Genomic DNA, 21,037 nt, shown 5'->3' with positions numbered 1-21,037 from the left:
TACTGCTCGTGAAGTGGGCTTCTGGTCTATAGTGTCCTCAAGTGGCTCGCTTTTGTCGCGTGGGGAAAATATTTGCCAGGCACAATGAACCTTTCGAGTGGGCCACGGTCAAGCCTCGACCGTCTTACCAGAGGCTCACCCACGCTCAAATGGCTAAGAAATTGTTTCAATTGTTCTAATTCTTAAGGACACTGAGCAACGGAAAAGAGCTGGAAAAACAGGAAGACTCACCTGAGTACGTCAAGGCAATAGCCCACAGGGACGATTCTTGTGGTCCATAATAAGATGCATTTACTGTAAAAGGATACCCACCTAGATCTAGTTGTCATGGTTCGTTGGGTGGCTTTTCGGATAGCAATGCCTCCTGAGGCATTGTCTGAGTACAGAAGGAAATACATAAGACACCGGTTGATCTCATCTGGTCTATTTCGATACGACTTTTATTTAGCTCTATACGCTTGTCGGCATGCAGAACGGGCCATGACCGTGAAGCACCAGCAGGGTTTCAATAATACTTGCACATATTGGAGGTTTCGGATTCGCTCGAGAAGTTCGTTGCGAGATCGTCACCAGTATCACGGATCGACGACGGCACGCATTAAGGCACTTGTTTCACAGGAGGGCTTAAAGAATTTGTTACTGCTTACATTTGCCTATCTGCTATAGGAGCAAAATGGAAGCAATGCTGAAGTTGATCTTCCGATCGCCATCTCCATTGGGGTCTGTGGGATCAACGGGCCCCAGCTGGTGAGGTGCTTCGGTAGGAGTGGCAGGACCCGACCCCGTGGGTCTGATAGCGGATGGTCGCAAAACCGTCGGTTTGGGTGACCCTTCCGGGCTGTCGGGTTGTGCGCATATCCGCTCGTTCGCTTCGTAATCACTGCCACTGGTCTGTGGCGTCCGTACGCTAAATGCCGACGAACGATCGAGATCGGTTGAGTCCGGGTTGGAGTGGGCGGGTGAAACGATCGGGGCAGCAACCTGACTGCCGGTAGCAGAGGCCATACCCGGATGCCCCAACGATCCACCGAACGGTCCGGGAGGCTGTGCGTGAGGGTGGTGATGATGGTGGTGCTGGTGATGTGGCGTCTGGTGCGGATGTGGATGCGGCTGATGGTACGGGTGATGGTGGCGGGCAAAGTATGGCAACATCAGATCCATCCAGCTCGGGTTAAACATCTGATTGTACTGGCGCATCAGCAGTTCGGGCGAGGCCGGGAACGGACGCAGCGCCGATTGGTGCAGACGGGGATGATGCATCGGAGGTCCACCCTCGTGCACGGTACAGTCGGAAGCCGGTGAACCGTTTGATCTCGGCCGCTTGATCAGGTCGTGCAGGTCGTGGCGATCTTCGTCGTCTGTCAACTGTCCACCACCGTCGGGTCCACCGTCCCCGGGACCTCCGCCACCGCCCGCCCCACCGTGGCCCGCACCGGACGAGGACGATGACGAGGACGAGGACGATGTCGACGCGTTGCATCCCATCTTTCGCTTGCAGCGCGACTGGCCCGTCTCACGGAACCCTTTGGCGAACGGGTTGTTATCGATCTTTAGCTTCGTGATGCGATCGTTCTACAGCGCGTTCAGGACGGACAAAGAAGAGAAACGAAGGAAACATAACGTCAAATGGGGTGTTTGCTAGAAGAAGTACAAATTCTACGCATGTCGATCGCACTGCGAACGTGGCGCCATCATTTAAGGTAACTTTATCGTGCTGTGTACAATGAAAGATGTTGTTCCGAATTATGGAGCTGCTTCCTCAACAAATTTTAAAGACTGTTCGAAGAAAAATGAACCAATTTTTAGCAGACATATTAAATTCTGAAATCAGAACTACACTAATATCATCCATATCAGCTTTAATATTTCAGTGAGCTCGAACAGCTTCAGGTATTTTATCGAATTTCGCTACGCCTCGGCTATAGCAAATCTCTTTCTGTCGCATCAAAGCTATTCGCCGTAAGAGAATAACACCCTTATCGATCCTCAGCCCAGTGAGCTCGTAATTAAGATCTTTAACAGGCATTAGCAGGCGCGGTAAACAAGAGAACCCTCGATCCAACCAATCAGTCATTCTCGATCCTCGTGCTCGCCACAGCCAAATCAAGCAATTCCGGTTTCAATTTGCCTTTCGAACGTTACACCGGAGCCACGAGAAAAAAAAACTGACCGTTGGCGACCGAATGGTGATGCAGACCGGACGGGTGGGTATCATGTTATACCCTCCCCATCGGCACCAATCCGGATCGGATCGATCAAAAACCAAGCTGTCGCCGTACATCAAAATTGGATGTCGGCGGTCACGAGCCGCCAAAAAGCCGTAAGCCGATCGATGAAAATTGTGACCAGACGTGTCGTGTGATGGATTTTACGATGCTTTAATGGCGGACGAATGGCTGGGAACAGACGGCATTACGCCATGCGACCGGTTGTGCTTTGTTCCCGGCTTGGAGTTGGTACTTCATTCCACCGTCGAGCGTCTGTGGATGTGGCGAAACCTACCTGGTACGCCGTGACGGCAACGAACTCGGTTTCCGGGAAAACGAACGCTTGCTGGGCAGCCCAAGGAATCTGAGATGGATCCGATGTCCGGATGATGTGTATCCTCGGTTGGTACTTGTGCATGCTGGTTAGTACGACCTGCGCGAGAAAGAATTGGTGAAGAATGGCCATCCCATTTTTTGGTTTACGATGCGTCGCGCGATAGAAATAGAACTTCCCTCGTCCCGGGGGCAATACTTACGTGACCATTGTTGTCGAGCGTGTTGTTGGTGAGCTTCACCTTGTTGAAGACGATCGGCTGCGAGGCCCAGTGCGTACCGAGCGCGGGACTGTCCGGATGGAGGCAGAACCGCTGGGGACTCTGGGGTTCGGCACCGCCCGCCGGTACCCACTGGGAGCCGCTGAACTTGAACCGGCAGTCGCTAATGGGCATCATTTCCAGCAGCACGCAATAATTTGTGTCCGCGTCCAGCCCATCCACCGTGAGCCGCATCGAGGGAAACATTCGGCTGCAAACGAAACGAAGGGGAGAGAATAATGTGAGCGGAGTGATTCCCTAGCCCTGGTTGCATTTTGTGCGCGATCCGGAAGTGGTGAAAGATAATGATTATGAATGTACGGAAGATGACGGGAATCGGAATTGGATTCTGTTCATGCGAGAAAACACCAACGTTGTCTAATTATTGGAATCACATCCACTGTCAACGCGTGGAATGGGTTGTCCCAATTGGGGTTATTAGACGTCCTTTGTCCCATCATTAGGAAGGTTTAGGGGCGTTTTGGAACAAGATTTTCGTCTTTCCAATGAGTCCGAGTTTGCGTGAGTGCATCAAGAAAACAAATAAATCTTCACAAACAAGCGTACGAGAAAAAACGTAGAACATGAGTTATTTTGTCTGCAGTTATAAAATATGTTTGGAGCAAGCCCAGAACCCACATCAATCGTGAAACAGGTGATAATTAGGATCGATTCCTGTACAACAATTATCCTTCTGCTGCCAATATCTGGCCAGGGAATTTCTCTCAAACTTAACAAAAAACCCCCCGTAATAAGGCTTGTAGTGAAGATCTCTTCCAGCTGATACAGAGAAGAATGAGAGTGTCCTGCAGACCGCATGATCATGATCAAGAGGAAGCTCTCTGTGCTGTTGCGCTGTACATCCACCGCACGTCGTCTGAAATTTCGTCAATCTCCTCGCAAATCCTCCGCTACCCAAGTGTGCCAATTCCCAACCCGAACCCGAAGGACGACGAGAAAAACCAACAAAAGGCATCAACTTAACAAGATCGCCTTGTTGGCGCATGGAGCCTCCGGGGTTTAGTGGTTTGTTGTGTGTGTTTCTTTCTGCTCTCAGCAACGAGGGAACTTTCTTGGGACACTCTATTCACGACTTAACCAGGTTTGCGTTGTCTCGCTTGCACACGCTCAGTGACGACGTCACCCGACGTTGGGTTTTCGAATTCTCGGACCTTCTCCAACAGGCCCTGTAGCCGTATAATTTCAGGTCTGCTAAATTATTATTTCATCGCTACAAATCAATTTTAATGATACGTTTTCACAAATTTTCTCCATCGATGGTGTGTGTGGTTGTGGTGCAGAATGGAGCGAAGCTCCCTCGCTCACCCTCTCACGTTGTCCCAAAAAAAACGAGAACAACGCAAACACAGAAGCCGGAGTTCGTTTTTCGTCAGCGGCGTACGGTACGGCAGAAACATTGGCGTAGTTAGGCGTTCCCGAGCTGGCCGCAAATTTTCCGACAGCGTTGTGGGGCAGTATCGTCAGCAATTGAGGCTTTGTGTAACGCTGTTTGTTTACCTTTCGCGCGCAAGACCCCCCACTGAAGATGGGCTCGGTTTGGATTGCAGAGGGTGCCGTTGTTTTTTTTTTTTTCATCCTGCTCATACCACTACCACATCTTCCAGATGCTCGGGTATACGAGCAATATTTGCATAAGGTAGAAGGCGAAAAGGGCAGTGCAACATCCTTTCGCTGGTGCAGCGAAAAGCGAGAAGCATCTGCAAAGTGGGGAGCGAAAGGTTTGAAATGAGATTTTTTTTCCGTTGCTGTTGTTATTCTCCCTCGACCGTACCGTTCCGTACCATTGAGATATTGTTTCGCTGTCCGGCCATGCTCGACATGCATACGCACGACGGCACCCATACCGGGTACCCCGGCCGAAATGGCCACCATAAAATTGCACCCTGGCGCCACGGATGGTGCGCATAAATCAAAACCACAAACGGTCGCGGCAGCAAACTTCAGGCAGCTTCTTCCGCGCGATGTAACGAGCTGATACCGGTGCGGTGGATCATATAATATAGTCTAACAAATAGGTTTGTTAGTTTTTTGCTTTGGGCGCGTTTTTCGCGTTCTTTTTGTCTTGGGCGATCGGGATGGGGCGCGTACATCCCTAGCGGGACACTGTAGCTTGACTAATGTGAGGGAATCGGAAGGTGGAACTAAAATGGTACGGTTGGTAACATTGTTTGAGCATCGCAACAACTACAGTCAGTAGGATTTATTTACACCCATTGCAATAATTACTTTAAGTAGAAATGATTAACATGCATTTTTTAACAATATTTAACACTTGTGTTCAGCTTGAAGTTTGCTTTAACTTAGCTGCAAACCAAACCGTCCGGCACAATCTTCCCGTCGGTCGGACGCTAGATATTTGATATCCAATCTTGCTACAAACCGCGCTACGCTAACCCCGGTTAAGCTCCCGCCGTTTTTGATAACTGTAATTTCTACCCATTTAAATCGTAATATGATCCGATTTCGCTTACCAACATGGAGAAGAGAGAAAAGTCCGCGCGGCCAAAACACACACCGCATCAGGAACTGGGGATGGATTTCAGAAACGCCCCTCTTGAGGTCGAAATTCCGAAACAAATAAAAAACCAAACGATTTGGAGTTGACTGACGCGAGCTTTTTGGTAGTTGTTTGTCAACTTTTGACACCACGTCACGTTTCGATGTGTGGAAGGAGAAGATTACAGTGTGGTAAAAAAATATAAGTCGGTCTGCTTATATTACAAAAAAAAAAGTGTGACTGGGAAACGTTATAGGCATGGACAGTAATAGTTTGGTAATAGCTTATTCAATTCATATTTTTACTTCAATGTTAGGGAGTAGAATAGGTAAAGAATTAGTCTTCAAGAGGTAGTTATAGTCTTTATTCTGGAGATAATAAAAATATAAGGACCATTTGAAGATTTGAAGATAAGAGGCCTAACAAATATCATAGTTATCATGAGCGAGTAACTACGAAGAAGTTTTTTTGAGTATTGTAGTTGGAATTTTGATTATTAACTCATCGTAAAAAGTACTAAATTAGGACAAGAAGCATCAAGCATTGACGAAGGTCGCTTGTTACTAAATCATATTTACATCATAGATCATAGAGATCATAGTAGAGTTGGAAAATGTTAGGCAAAACCAACTCGATACTGGTTCTGGACCTTTTAGAAATTGTCAGAAATGGTGATCATTTAAAACATGAAATGTATAATATTTGCACTGTTATCGAACTATTCTACTTCATAAATCTTAACAAAACGATTGAATTGATGTAACCGATCTGGACCTGTAGATAGATGTACACTTTTTGCACTCACTGTCAATTCGAACGCAACCCAATTCAATCTCAATCAAAGAAGGCGCGAAGTATGACAATGCGCGATGAGTGAGCGCTCGTATTGCACATGGAAAAGAAACGAAAGTACACGATCGTTTCGTGATTGCGATCGAGACGAACCTCCAGCAACTTTTTCTCCTGCCAATCCTGGTGGTACTTCCTGATAAAGTTGGACAGCTACCAGTAGCGGTACGGCAATTTATGAGCAACACATAAAATCATCCACACAAGCGTGTGGAAACGTTGCGGTGGCAGCTTTTTTTTTCCTTATTGCAGCTCTGTGATACCACTCGTCAAGCGTAAGCATCATCGTACTGTCAAGAAAGTATCGCCTCCTAAACCTCAATCTGTGATGAAAAATGTTTTATAGGACGTAGGGCACAATAAAAGGGGAAAAAACTACATCACCTTGTACGGGGCAGTAGAGTCTTTCACAGTGAGGTCTCACGTGGACATATTCGACAAACGGAATTCCTTACAATTCCTGGGAGTAAGCGAGTTAAACGTTACGTTGCAAATTATCATAAAAAATCGAAAAACAATTGAGAACGTTTTTATTCCTCCCAGCCACGTAGATAAACAAACAAAAAATGCACAAAATAAGGGTAAGGGTGTCGTAAAAAGGACCCCACAATGTATTAAAAAAAAACACATACTCCACAAGAAATCACTCCCAATTTCCCATTCTCTTAACGGTGAGTGGCAAGTTAATATGTCAGGTCTAGTCATGGCAGGTGATATGCCGATTCTTTCGACCGGGCGCAGCGCGCGCGCATGAATTATGTATTTTTCGTGTGTGCAGCAAATTAGCGATACAATATAAAATCAATCAGCGTGCTAGACAGTTTTTTTTGCGCCTGCACGTACGATCGCACCACCACGCCGAGTGCCCCCGGTACGGTGGTTGGATTTCCGTTAATGGGAGTGAGCAAGCCTCCCCCCTGGTTTTAGCGATGGCCTCGCGTTCCTAGACGCCACGCCAGGCCTTTAATGGAAGGAAACCGAACGGTAGCTGTGGCAGTGGCCTGTAGGAATGTGTATCTGCTAATTGGGAGCTACTGAGCGATGGGTTTGTTCGGTACACACCGTTAGGTGTTTCTTTTTACAGTGCCTTATGAGATGAAGCATTGCTCCTTTTTTGTTTTGCGTTGCCCGTGAAGATTGATCGCGATTGACAAGGGACGGTTTAGTGTTAACTTGAGCAATGGGTTGATCTCGAAAAGGGGGTTTGTCCGGTTAACGATACTTTATTAAAAATAATACCTAACAGCTGGTGCCTTTGCAGTTAGTTCCCAACAATCCTCTCCATTTGTGTGTGGATTTTTGAAATAGAAGTTATCGATTGCATATCACACTGCGTACAAAGGCAACAATAGAACAATCGAAAAAAAAAACCCACTTAAACATCTTATTTTCGTCGAAGAATGAAAAGTAAACATCCAACGGACAAAAACGATTGCAAAGCATCAGCGATCGATCGGGAAGATTATCTTGCGAGACCATTCCCTGCTGGAATGTGTTAGCGCTGTTTGAAGATCTGCCCGTTTTGCTCTCCTCCACATTATTTCGACGATATAATTGCTTCTCATTAACAAGTGTGGAAAATTACATACAATCAACACGTTCGAATTACAATTACCGGTGATGATTTGGTTAGAAGTAAATAATTGTCTGTTTACTTTTGGGCCTTCCGCTTCCCGTGTCCCCCCCTCCTGCCTACCACGAATCCCCAACGGGCTGTTCCTGCCACCGGCCGGTGTTGATAGTGTGGCAATTCCCACATCTGGACCCACGCAACGCTAACCTTCTCCCAACTGCAGCAGTTGTAATGCAAACGAAATAAACAAACGATCACCACGTAATGGGAGCCGTACGCAAGGGCATCTCCCTGCGTAGGAGAATGATTGGAAGCGATCGAGGGCAGGCTCTGTCCCGGAGGCCGTAAGAACAATCAATTCAATCAATCAGACGCAGTCCACTAGGCATTAACTGCCCCCAAAACCACCAGCCCCCACACACGACGGGCTTTAGCGAGGTGGAGGAGGTTAAAGAGGTGAAAATCCTTCGTTGCCTATTATTCGCCACCCCACGGTATGGGACTCGGTTTGTTTAATTTTTTTACCTCTTCTGGTGTTAAGGTGTCAGGGAAAATCAAACAAATCAAAACACCCAAACGGACGCAGGCATGCTTTAACGAACGGAGCAGTACCCCCAAACTATCGGTTGGGCAAAACAAAAGGCACACAGCGCCCCAACAACCCTTTAACAACCCCGATGATCGTGGCAAATCAGGCGAAATTATTGGATATTTTGTTTCCAACAGTTCTGCGCTGAATCTTGCACGTGTGTGAGCGAGTGTGGTTTGTTACGAGTGCGTTAAAAATTTTCTCGACGATCACTAACAAGCTAGTTTTCTGGTTGGATCGAATTGTTTTTCGGGTGAGGGTTTGAATTGTGCTGTGGCATGGTTTTCCTCGCGCCACGATCCGGCGCCGGGGAGATGGAAGAAGCGATGGTGTCGGTGATTATGGACATGGACATGGCCGGAGGAAAACAAGGGCGCCCGTCATCATCATTATCATCATCATCATGAACACCAGCACCACCGCACACCGACACGTTTTCGATTGTCGTCCTTCAACACCCACCACCGCAAGATCGCATGATCGGTCCGCTTGTTTTTGACAATCAACTATTATTTTAGGCGCATAATTATCGAGCTTGTAGCAAAGGGGTAGTTCTGGTAGAGTGGAAGGGGGGGTAGGGGGGGGAGGGGGGGGGGGAGTGATGGGTGATTATGCGCTCGCTAGAACGCAAAGCTCTTCGATTCCGATTTCGAAACAGGCGCATGGAAAACCGAAATCGAACTGACTGCGAACGAATGAATTGCACGAAAAGAACGAAAGACTTCACTCCGCGCAAGCGACGAACCCTCCTCGCCGCCAAACCGAGTCGCTCGGGGTATATGCGAACCGAATGGGAACCGAGGCGGGTAATTCTGAAAATTGAAAAATTAAAAACACATTCCACCATTGCTCCAAGGCTTGGCGTTTGCGAGAATGGTGCGGGGTAGGGCGGCGAGTGTCCACTTCGTTCTGCACGCGGCTCGTCCGGGAGGCGCCAACATGGTAATAACATTTTATATTTCTTCGTTCTTTCTCTTCGCTTCATTGATATTTATCGCTTTTCGCATCCCCCTTGGTGGACGCTTGGGAGTGTGTGTGTGTGTGTGTGTGCTTCTCTTTCGATTCTCCCGGAGGGTGGACGCTTCATTCACGGAAAGCAGAGCACCGTGGTCAGCCGAACACCCGTTGCTCGTTATCCGATGCAGCCGCTGGGCGGAAGCGCGGTGGGGACCGGTTGGGAAAGGTGGGGCACCCAGAAGAGCAGCGGGAGTCACACCAGCAGGTTATGTTTTATATGTTTTTATGTGACCACATGTGTGTGTGTGTGAATGTTTTTTTTTTCGCTCTCCCGTTTGCCACTAGCTCATTAGCTCGCTCGTAAGGGTGGCAAACTCCAACTCCTTTCTATCCCCTACCTACCCCACGCGGGAAGTGATCCCTCCGTGATCGTTGGGGACCTCTAAAAAGGGGGCTGTCATATTGTTTTTTTTTCTATGTTGTGTTTTTCAATTCACCTCTTTTTCTCCAACCCATTTCGCTCCCTTTTTGCCGCTCCGAGATCATCAGGTGGTCCGATGATCTTCGGGAAGTTTTTGTTTGGTTTCGGCCCCAGAATGGATCTACATAAATCAAATCTAGTATGCAGCGCTTCGTCCAGTAGGCGAGTTACGAAACGAACGCGTTAAAACAAAAGGAAGGGCCTCGAATGGTTCAATTCCATCCCGGGAAACTTTGGACAGCTAGGATGCGAGATTATAGGCGAAAGCTCCCATTGCGGAGTTGGTATGCAGACAAAAATTCCCGATCCCTTTCGGAAAGGGTGCCCAAGGGAGAGTCTCGGTGCTTCGAATTTAACGGTTTCCGGTAGGATGGTGGTCGGTTCACCACGAACGAATTTATTGGCCCCGGCGTCTAACCGGGCAGGGTCACGCCGGGCAGGGCAGGCTCGAGACGACGCCTTCGTCGCCGTCATCGTCGTGCTGGGGAGAGAAATTTCGGGTGCGTATAATTTTATTACGTGAAAAATGCTCTACGCCACATTTATCACACACAAACGCACGGTATTTGCGTTCGACTGTTGTGTTGTTTGATTATACTCATTACGTGCCCGGGTACGGGTTGCTCGATCACAGCGCTAGAACAATTTTCACGGGTCATTTTTTGTGGCTGTTGTTCGCTCAGATTCATTCTCCCGCGTTTTGTTTTGTTTCGTCGGGCAGTGATCGGTTTTGGTGCCTCATTATTAGTGTCTGGCTTCTTCACAGCGCATCGTCACTATTCAATCGCAGCAGGCTTGGCGAAGCGGTCGACCATCGGAAAGCGGGAACACGCTGGGCAACGAGTGATGGGGAGTTGGGTTTTAATTTATGTTGACTTTTCAAATTAATAATCGTTCACAGCAAATGGTAAGTGTTCGGGTGGTGATTACGCTCTGGTAGCATTCAGGCTAGCAAAGTGTAATAATTTATTCATACCGTTTGCTATTGCTTGTCGGTTGACGTGCTAGAGATAAATTGAATCATGCGCTTGATGGATTGATAAATTGTCCGACAGCACGATTCTGTTGCATATGTAACACGCGTTAGTAACAAACGAGTAGACGCCCGTTTCTAGCGGGAATGGTAGCGAAACACGCACAAACAATAAACATGTGTTTAGAGTGATTATTTATAGTACTCATAAAAATTTAGTGAATTAATTATTGTAATCGGTTTTTTTTGCAATTATCAAACATGAGCCGAGCGTGTCAAATAAATTTTGATTACAGTCAACTCTTAGGTCTTATTACAAATGCCTACTGGTCATTGGAATCATTGGAGAAGAGTCATTCGAATGAGTTTTTTGAGAAGAGTTATTAACCTTTAGCGAAGAATCATTCATTCTAAAATCTTGTTTTCCGAGAAGAGTTATTTACATGTGAAGAGTCTCTAGAATCAGAAGGGGACTTCCAAACGATTCATGAATTTATAATGATTAATATCTATGAATCATGTATGAATCATTAGAGATTCATGATTATTTTAAAATGAAAAATCTCTAAAGAATCTCTGAAAGTTCTTGAATTTTTGAAATACTGCCCGTTAAATTTGTCCAATAACGACTATTGGGTAGTCCAAGTTTATGAGTTATGGCGAGGAATGAGTTATGAACTCCGAAAAAATCTTGAAACTTTCAAGAACTCATTGGTCATGATCTTCACGACACAGTATCAGAGCTCTTGATTCGTTCTAAACAAATGTCTTTTGAAGGACGAGTTCATTCCAAAACCTCAACCACCAGTTGTTTTGTTTAGGGATGCAATAAATTTCTATTCCCAAACACTTGTTACGTGTTGGAAAGCGGTCTTAAAACACACTGCTCGAAGGGTGAAAATTACCCAAAAAAAATAACACTCTACGTCAGATAAGCCCTTGTCATCCGTTCGCTTTGCTTGCTGCAATGATGGCATTGGTCCTGTCCAAAGTTCCCGTTTCGATCATTCACAGTTTAACTGTCACCCACTTGTTGGTGTTTCGTTCGTCAGCTGTTACCGAAAACTGCCTGAATATCTCGATCACGTGTACACGCACCGATCGTAATGTCTGCGAAGGAAACAAACTTATCCTTTTCCGATCGTTACACACCACCGCCAAAGAGTGTCATTATCGGTGATCGGGAACATAAACCGCTCTAGTTCGGCCGTTTACACACAGGAAAACGATTCCACTTGTGACGCATCCCTACCATCCCTTGTTACACCAAGATCGATCGTGACAGAAGCGATCGCACACAATTGATGTCGCCCGGTGTTGGTTTATCGGGGTGTGACATTTTGTTTGTGGGTTCGGGAACATCCTTTAGCCATTGCGCAGCTCACTTGAACAGAGCGCCTTCCAGTCGAAATGTTGCTTGTGATGTGCTAGCAAGTGTGCATATTTGTGGCTTTTTTTATGTTTTCGAACCCGTCCATCATCTGGTTCCGTTCTGCTGGTGGCGTATCTTGGCAATCTACGGTACGTTTTGTAGACGAACGTACATGGCTACGAACAGACCCATGTTGTCTCGATGTTGTTTTCGAGATTGCTGCTGTGTTTTCAAATTTCGGCCCCGGATCGATCGTGCCCTCGCTGGAAAGCTTCTGCTGCAAGGGGTGTAAAATATTCGGGCGCCAAGGACCACATGCTGGTAGCTAGACAGACAGACCCGTGAAACTTCTCCGTTCGGTCAGGTTCCGTCGCTCGCATTTCCCAGGCTTTCCCGTCCTAGATCTCCCGTCTCGAGCCCTGCTTCGGGTGTCCGTGTGTCAAGTGGATTTCGTGTTTTTTTGTTTTTGCTTCGGCGACTACAGTGCTCTAGGTCACACCAGCACCATGTCCGCCGTCTATCATGCATGTCTCGGCGGTACGGGGACTACTCGGGTAGCATCGTGTGTAAACGCGCTTCTGGATCACTTTCCTTTTGGGGGAAATGTGTGATAAACTTTACACTTGTCGCTGTGCGTGTTTTAGCTCAGCAATCTCAAAGAAAACGGCAAGAGACAAAAAATACACACACAATAATACAAACAATCCAATACGCCCGTTCCCGTTGCCCAACGCACCGCACCCAACAACCCCTTTTTCGTTAGCGGCCAAACCATCGGCGCCTCGGCGTGAAGCGATGGGACAGGCTTGTTAGGCCGGATAAATGGGATGAGATAAATGGTGAGCCCCCTGTGATATTTGTACTCCGACCCCGCGCGAGGCTATCACAATATTTAATGTAGCGCATTATAGATGGAAATATTTCTTCCGGCTAATTATAGGCTTTCGGGATATAAATAATCTCATCACACATCGAGCGTTCCCATTGCCGGGACGGGATGCTAGGGGATGCGAAAAACAAGACCCGCGGGACTCGCGTAGGGACACCCTGCGCGGGGTTCGGCAGAGTGGAGTTTTGATTAGTGGCTTACTTCGGATCCGTGCGCCAGTTGTTCGGGTGCAGTTTCGCTCGCAACTTGCTTTTGTTCGGGGATTAATGGTCAGCTCGGAGTTGGCGGGTGTGTGTGTTTCCCTATTATATACACTGAGTCACTGTTTCGGTGGGATTTAATCTAGGATCGCCGCGGTGCACTTCGATCGGCCAGCAGTTGCCGACCGATCGATGACGATCATGTAGCGATCTGAAAGCTGGGATAGAGCGATGATATAGGCTACCGCTTGCAGCAAATGGCTTCGTAAAAGCTTTGTTTTAGGTGCGTATCCATCGCGGCTGTTGCTGTTCGAACACAACGCATTTATTTGAAAGCTTTTTAATACCGCAGGAGATGCGTTATCTTACGCTAAGTCTTTGGTCTTTAGCCAACCTGTTCGGTTGTGGGAAAAGGAAGAGCAAAAGCAGTGGAGTACACGCACAGAAACTCATTTTTCACATCAGTTATGTTGTGAATGACAATTTAATGTTTATAAACATTGCTGCTCCAGCATGGTCAAACAGCAAGGAATCGGAAAAGCAAAAAAAACACTTGAATGTCCTGAAACATCACAACATCGGTACTTGCTTTTTCTTTTCCCACCCAAACAACCTTTTGACTTTTCAGCCAACATTGACTTCGGGCAAACAAATCACCACCGGTGAAGGTGTACGCAAACAGGCGCACGATGGCAATTCCTTTCCTCCGCCAAGCGTTGAGAAACGAAAACAAAAACAAAAACCCGGTCACATCCTTCGCAAACAATCTTGAGACAAAAGCAAAACGCCTGGAATTTGGCGGCTTGACATCCGGTGCCGTTGACAGCTAGACTGGCCAAAACTAAAGCTCAACATAGCAAGGAGCCGCAACACATGCAGAACCGACAAACCATTCGCTTTGCGATTCCGGAACAAACAAATGCTACGGGGCGCCAGTAAGAATGCACCGGTTGGGATTTTAATGCTTGAGGATGGGTCGTTTGAAACAAAGAAAAAAATGGGGGCGACAACAGCAGTAAGGATTTGACAAACACAGATGGCGCCAGAACCACATCCGGAGCGTAAAACAACAGTTTTGTGTGTTTGCTGTTCGAAACGGCATGTTTTACGAGGTTCCCGGCGGTTAACTTGCACGTGAAGGAATTGAGTTCCGTTCCGATATCGACATTGGAACCGTTGGACATGTTTTTAGTTTGTGCACTTGCAGAAAACTTTCCGAAAACATGACTTTTGGTCCTTGGCGGACAGTGGCGGACCCATAAAACATAAAAAAACACCAATCTTCATAAGCTTGTTGTCATGCTGAATAATTGCTTGTGTGATAAATTTGTGCTGTCAGATATTTTCAACCAAATGTGCAAATTTGACATTTTAAGCTTAAAAGATGTCGAATATATTGACAAGGGCCATCAAGTAATCGTTCTTCTGCACCTTGCTGATGGCCGATGGTTGTCAGCGTTGTCAGCTGTACACTTACCGTCCACTTTTAGTGATGATCATCTCCGTACCGATCTTGTGAAACTCTCGCCAAAGCTCCTTGTTCTGCAGCTTCAACTCAACGCCCGGTAGCGAGTAGCGAGGTGGCAGTGCCATCGCATGCATCGGTGGTACCGGAACCGGCAGCATTGTTGGGAACGGATCTGTAAAAAATGGTGTTAGATTAGAGGAAAATTAAACTTTTATTTTTTCTTCGCCTATTTGTGGAACAACAATCGTGCTAGTAGTAAAGCTTGACATTTAAGTATACCATTACATACTACTATCTAATCCCATAGTGGCAGATACATTATTTTTGTTAGGGATTTTTTTCCAACAATTCAAGAAATAAAATCACCTAGAATACTGCATTAACTTATTTATATGACGCTGTCTATATGAGGTTTATATCCTTTAAAACGCAGGTTTAACATTGGAAGTAACTGGAGTTATGAGTACAATATGAATAATTCTAAGAATTCTCGACATTTATGCCTTACATAATCGGAAAAATGAATATTTTAATATTGAGGGTCCTTGAGCTCTCTTTGTGCTTAATTTTGTAAAATAACTAATTACAATGCGTCGCTCATCTAGTGGCGTAAACCTTTTTCAAGCGAAACTTTAAACATTTCATGGCATCACATTTTTATCCCGACACCTCTATGGACGGCGTCCACTGTCTACCCCGGAACTAAAAGCTTCACTCGCTAAATGAAGCTCCGGAAGTGGAGTTAATTCCGCTTTGGTTGGCTCATTCCGGGTCTCAACTCGTGCGAGGAACCGAGATTGAACAAAATTAAATAAAGATAATTAGCCCAATTCGATTAGCTCTAGGATTCTCGTGGGCTAGCGCAAGTGCCCGAAGAGGATCCAAGGTAAAGCTCGTTTTCCTTCTTTTTTTGTGTGTGCCTCCGCTGTTTAGTTGTACAAACACAGTCGCGTTTTGTGTGTGCGTGTGCGTTTAAGTTTGCACTTTTTTTCGGCCTTCCCACCGAACGGGTGCGATCGAGAAAGATCCCGTACGGAGGAGATGATTGTGCCGGTCCCAAGGGTTCGTCAAACGGTCCCGAGACCACCATTGAAGGAGAAGGGCGATGCTGATGTCCCCCTGAGGAGGGAAGCGACGGTGGAAGCGGAGGGAAATGAGAAGCTCAACCAGTTTGTCAGTGCCCTGTCAAGATGAGGTTCGTTAGATGTTTATTTCTGAGCGTTAGTTTTTTTTTGTTTTTTGGTCTTCCTTTGTTTCAACCTCGCTCTCGCCAAGGGCTTGTTTGTTTGTCTTTTTCCTCCCTGCCGTGTCTGTTCGCCGAGTGTGCGCTCCCCCCTCGAGAGGGATTATGAGCCGTGAAAATGGAAATTTCATAGTCATTTATTTCGAGAGGAAAAGAAAAGGCGACGGGAAGCGCTATGGGTTGGAAAAAGCGAGAGGAAGATTATGGAAGAACAACAACAACAACAACAACAGTTCATCGCTGGGGAAAGATTCGTCTCAGGCGGAAGTCTCACAGTGCCAGTGCCGTGAGCCAGCAAGTGCCTCGGAAAGAAGCGAGAAGAAGGGAGAGAAAAAAAATTATATCATTAATTCGTTCTTGTTACAAGTCGTGAGGCTTTGGCGCCGCCGATTTTTCAAACATTCATATCCACATTCCACCGCCGAGTCTTCGGATCGTATCTCGGTACGGTGGGTTTTCTCTCCCTTCGTATCGATGTCTCTATCTCTATTCGTCCGATTTCTGGACAGTGGGCAAAAAGTTCGTCGGTTTTTATTCGCTTAGCGATCCATTGCGGGTGATCATCGTTTACTGTACGTCCTTTAGGCGGTTCATTTGATGCCACATACAAACTTACACAAACTATTTGGGGTATCGAAGATATCCTCAACATTATTGACCAACCCAAAATCTCGCTCAAGGACTACGGCTTATAGGGGTTTTCGAGTAAAAGTGGCAATGTTGGAGATATTTTTGCAATGTTTACTTGTTAGAATGAATTGAGGTAGATCTGGAATTCTTCTCAATTCTGAATATCCTATATTAAAAAGAATCAGTTGAGATTGCTTTAAACAAAATTAACCACAAAAGTTCCAGAAAATGAGAAATATTAGGGATCTTCTTCTACACGTGTAGAACGTTCAACCTTAAAATAATCCAGAAATGACTGCAACTTTGTCAAATGAACTGGAAACCCTCAAGGCTTTAGGCTGAGAGGGTTTTCGAATGAAAGTGGCAAAGTTGCAGATATTTCTGTAATGTTTACTTGCTAAACTAGAATGAATCGAAGTAGATCTGGAATTCTTCTAAATTCTGAATGTCTTTCATATATTAATCAGTTTCAGTCGAGATTGCTTTAAACAAAATTAACCACGAAAGTACCAAAAAGTGAGAAACATTAGAGATCTTCTTCTACACGTTCTACTTCAACCTTAAAATAATCCAGACTTAAAATAATAATGACTGCAACATTGTCAATTGAACTGCCAAACCCTGTATAACGTTTCTAATTATAAAGAGAAAAGTTTGGTGACGGGGAAAAACGAATAATTCTGTCAGTACACTCCACTTCCCAAGCGAAAACGAACGTCTGAAAAGTCAATGGCAACTGAGATCGCTTGTTTTTCTCTACGTTTAACATCACGCGTGTCATTTCGTACGTCTCATGCGCTGATTCTTTGCTTTTGTACGCGTAAATCTTTCGCACATGAAAGGAGTTGAGCTTGGCCCCAAAGTTCCGGAGGTTTAAGGGATGAGGAATTCTTGAAGTCAGAGACTAGAAATCCTACAAACAGACGAAAGGCTTGAAAGGGCTTGAGAAACAAATTGAAATAAATATGAATTCTGTAATTTCTTAGAAATGAACAATTTCCAAACATTGTTTATGAATATGTAAGCAAGTTTTAAGATGTTAAAAATTACAAGCAGCACAACATTAGAACGATATTAAGACAGAAATGGGAAATTATGATTGAATATAATGGAATAGAAATGTCTTCAATCATCCAGCAAACGCAAGAAAAAAAAGCTGATTTAATCTAAAACCAACAACTTCTCATCTGCCGCTTCCATCTCGCAGCAAACCGTCCGTTAATGGCACGTTTCTATTTAGCTTGTTACTCAGGTACGATGGCGATCGGACACGAGTAAAAGAATTACGGTGCCTCGCATGGGCAGCGCACGCATGGACACATCGTTATGAATGGGTTTGCTTTTCGGTGTACGGAGTGAAAAAAAAAGAACTAAAACAAATTCCTCACGCCTCTCACTGCAACGCCGTTGAAAGCCCGTTTCGCGAAAGGCCCATCATCACCGTCATCAAGCGTTATGATCGACGATGGTGGTCCCCGAAAGTTGAAACATTCGTAACCACGGCGACGACGGCGAGCCACGGTTTGCGCGTCTTGTGTGACGGTTTATGATCCACATCCGGAGGTCCGATGTCACGACTTGCGTGACACGGCTGTGCACACCTTCCTTTTTTTGTGGCCCGAGAGAAGGGGGGAGGTGGAGGGGATGGGGGTGAGCGCCATTTTAATGTGTTTCCCGTGTCTCGCAAAGGTTGTGCGTTGTGGCGGAAAAGTTGGAAGGTTTCCCTGATGAGCCCACCGTGAACTAACGGGCGTGAGCCTGGAGGGTTTGGATGGGTAATGTTAAAGCTTAACTGTTTCTAGAGGTGCTAAAATTGTTTTACGACTGTCAGCCACGCCGGGACAAACTGGAAGCCCTAAGCACACATTAGAACATGCTTAATTCGGGTGTTTGGGGGAATATTATGAATGAACTCTTTCTCACAGCGCTCGGGTCGGAGAGCTCGGTATGAGAACTTTATCTACGCATAGGCAAATATTGACGCAAAGATACGAACAGTCACAGTGGATCTTTGGACAATGTTTAAGAGTACTGCGCGGAGAATGTTTAAGAACCAGATAAGATGAGGATAATGTGGAACAAAACCCTTTAATTCCACGCCGTCGGAGCTGTTATGAATGATTGTAGTGCTCAATATTCACAATCAGGTTGATAACTTACGTCTAATCGGGGGACACTCCAAAGGATTTTGAGATTTATAGCCTTGAAACGGAATGATTGAAGTCCCGTGTAGCATTTTGTGTACTTATAGAATGTGACAATTGATATTTTATCTTTAAGTTTCTTTAGCTGATCATTCTCTCTCCCAATAAGAAAGGTATTGACAAATGTTATTAATGGGATTAAGATTGTATTTTTCTTTTCAAAAAATTACTCTATTTTGCCCAAGTTTGATTGGTTTGCTTGCTAAATCAGCATGTTTTATGCCTTTGGAAGAATTCTTTACCCGGTGAAGTAGTGTGTCCTTAACCCTCATATCTGAGCTCTGACACCTTGTACACGACTTGTTAGCATTTTCCACTGATTATGATCTTTGTATGATTTATGACAGTCCCTGAACAAACCATGCAACATTCCACCTAGCGCCATGATCTCACACTGACGCCGAGAAAGCCCTTGATGACTTCCCGATCAGGATCTCAAACAGTGACGTCAACGGTGACGTCTAGATCGATCGATCGATTCGGACCGGGCTGGTTGTTTTTTTTTTTCGGGACAAAATTTGACGGATCGTCTTGCGTGGAATTAATTATACCTCTTGCTTGATGCGGTTCCTCCACTCCTATCTACCAATCGGTACACCGGTACACACTGGGCACATTCTTTCTCTCGCGCACGAAGAAATGCAACATGTGCAACGGGCGCTGCATCGATATCATTAATCATTTTCCAAGCAGAAACAAAGCAGCCCTTTTCGGGTGCCTTCCCGAATCCGGCTAATCGTCCTTGCGGTGCGGGAGCGAAAGCTAAGGCGAAAAAGAAAAAAAAAGGACTCCTCGTCGTCATCACCATCATCAAACATCGTCACGATCAGGAGATCGGACTGCAACAGATGAACGGTTCGGTGGTTTTGTGGGACTAATTTTCTAAAACAAACACAGCCGTTAGATGCACGAAAGCAGGACGGTTTGGTCGATGTACGTGGCCTGTTACGAGATAGGGAACAAATTTTCCAAACTGTTTCTTCCTCTCCTTCTTGCTATGTTTCCCGTTTTCCCTTCCCTGCTATTAAGGTGGACCAGCCCGAGTGTGCCGTTTCTGAATGGATTTTCAACTGGAATTCGTTCGGGAAACGTTCTCATAATGATGCGTACGTGGAGTGGTAGTACGCATGCAGGTTAGGATGCGTCCTCCGACCGCAGCAGGGAGGCGGCCATCATTTGTCAGCCAAACGCATCTGTCATCTGCATGGTTCGTCAGCCATATCGTGCCACGGAGACGGATGATGGCTTTGACTGCTGGTTTGTTGGTTTTCCGGCCCAAACGTTCATTTCTTTTTTCTGGCCTCCCCCCCCCATGTGTTCAATTTTAAGGATGCAGAGAACACCGATCCATCCTAATTGGCAGCATCGCTGGATGCATGATGGGTTCCTTCCGTAACGATCGCTTACCTGGTATCCGTTGCAACATTTGCTGACGGTAGAGTTCGTGTGCAATGTGCTGATGCATTCGTAAATCGATCAAATCCGTCATGGTGAGATCCGTTGCTGGGGTGAGAGATGTTGCTTTTGTATGGTGTATCCGAGCTGTTTGATCCCTTTCGATGGTATTGTTTCACAGTTTTATGTGGTTGGCTTTATTAGATGAAGCAAACAACACTGTCCACAGCGTTTCGTTTTATTGGGGTTCGCAAGAGAGTAACCCATAATCCATTGCTTTTATTCCTTGTTGAAACACTTGCTCGATGCTTGTTTTCTTTTGCGTTACGGAAACTAACGTTCACTGTACTACTGAAGCTGAATGTGCGCAACTGAACGATCACTATTTGAACAAGTTTACACAAACTAACACACTACTTGTTCTCATAATTTAGAACTTTTTTGAACTGTTACAGAAACTTTTATTAGTCAAGTTTTAATATCCAATTGAACAGTACAACACAGCGTTAAACTTTATGGTACATTAGTTACACAAGTCGTAAACATGCTTTAGAAACAAAACGTGACACAGCGAGTACACTTGCAGGCCCGATTAATCATGCACTGCCATCTGACAGCCAAACGGTACGGTAATTTTTCGAAAAACCCCCGACGATCGATCGGTTACACGCTTGCCGACAGCAAAACATACGTTCGGTTCGACCGACCGACGTCCGTAAACGATGGATTAAAACTAACATTCTGTGCGATTCGCGTCGATTTTGCGTGGGAAACCGTGCAAGAGGAAGGGTGAAGTCGGGCAACACGCGGATCCGATGGAAAGAAAATGGAAGAAATTCACGCACACAACCGTACGCGGCGCGGCCACGCCTACTGCGTCCGTGCGTACGCGAATG

The 21,037-nt window shown here is 45.9% G+C and overlaps 1 protein-coding gene across 1 annotated transcript; it reads right to left on the bottom strand.

Moving 5' to 3' along the window:
- Positions 1-660: 660 nt before the first annotated feature.
- On the bottom strand, positions 661-20,235 carry LOC128715899 (T-box transcription factor TBX6-like). The gene is made up of 5 exons (XM_053810817.1): positions 20,154-20,235; positions 14,679-14,841; positions 2,744-3,011; positions 2,503-2,640; positions 661-1,572 (listed from the first exon to the last, which is right to left on the bottom strand). Exons 1-5 carry the CDS (start codon positions 20,233-20,235, stop codon positions 661-663), a joined length of 1,563 nt encoding a protein of 520 aa, XP_053666792.1.
- Positions 20,236-21,037: the final 802 nt, after the last annotated feature.

This window comes from Anopheles marshallii, chromosome 3 (genome assembly GCF_943734725.1).
Source record: "Anopheles marshallii chromosome 3, idAnoMarsDA_429_01, whole genome shotgun sequence".
Lineage (NCBI taxonomy): Eukaryota > Metazoa > Arthropoda > Insecta > Diptera > Culicidae > Anopheles > Anopheles marshallii.
Note: the sequence above shows the minus strand (reverse complement) of the source record. Positions and strands in the feature narration are given on the sequence as shown.

Excerpts from the sequence above, each read along its gene's own strand:
- LOC128715899 (XM_053810817.1), bottom strand. The coding sequence starts at position 20,235 with ATGACGGATTTGATCGATTTACGAATGCATCAGCACATTGCACACGAA. Across the intron at positions 14,842-20,153 it reads AATGTTGCAACGGATACCAG|ATCCGTTCCCAACAATGCTG; the intron begins GTAAGCGATCGT and ends CATTTTTTACAG. Across the intron at positions 1,573-2,502 it reads TTGCCGTCACGGCGTACCAG|AACGATCGCATCACGAAGCT; the intron begins GTAGGTTTCGCC and ends AACGCGCTGTAG.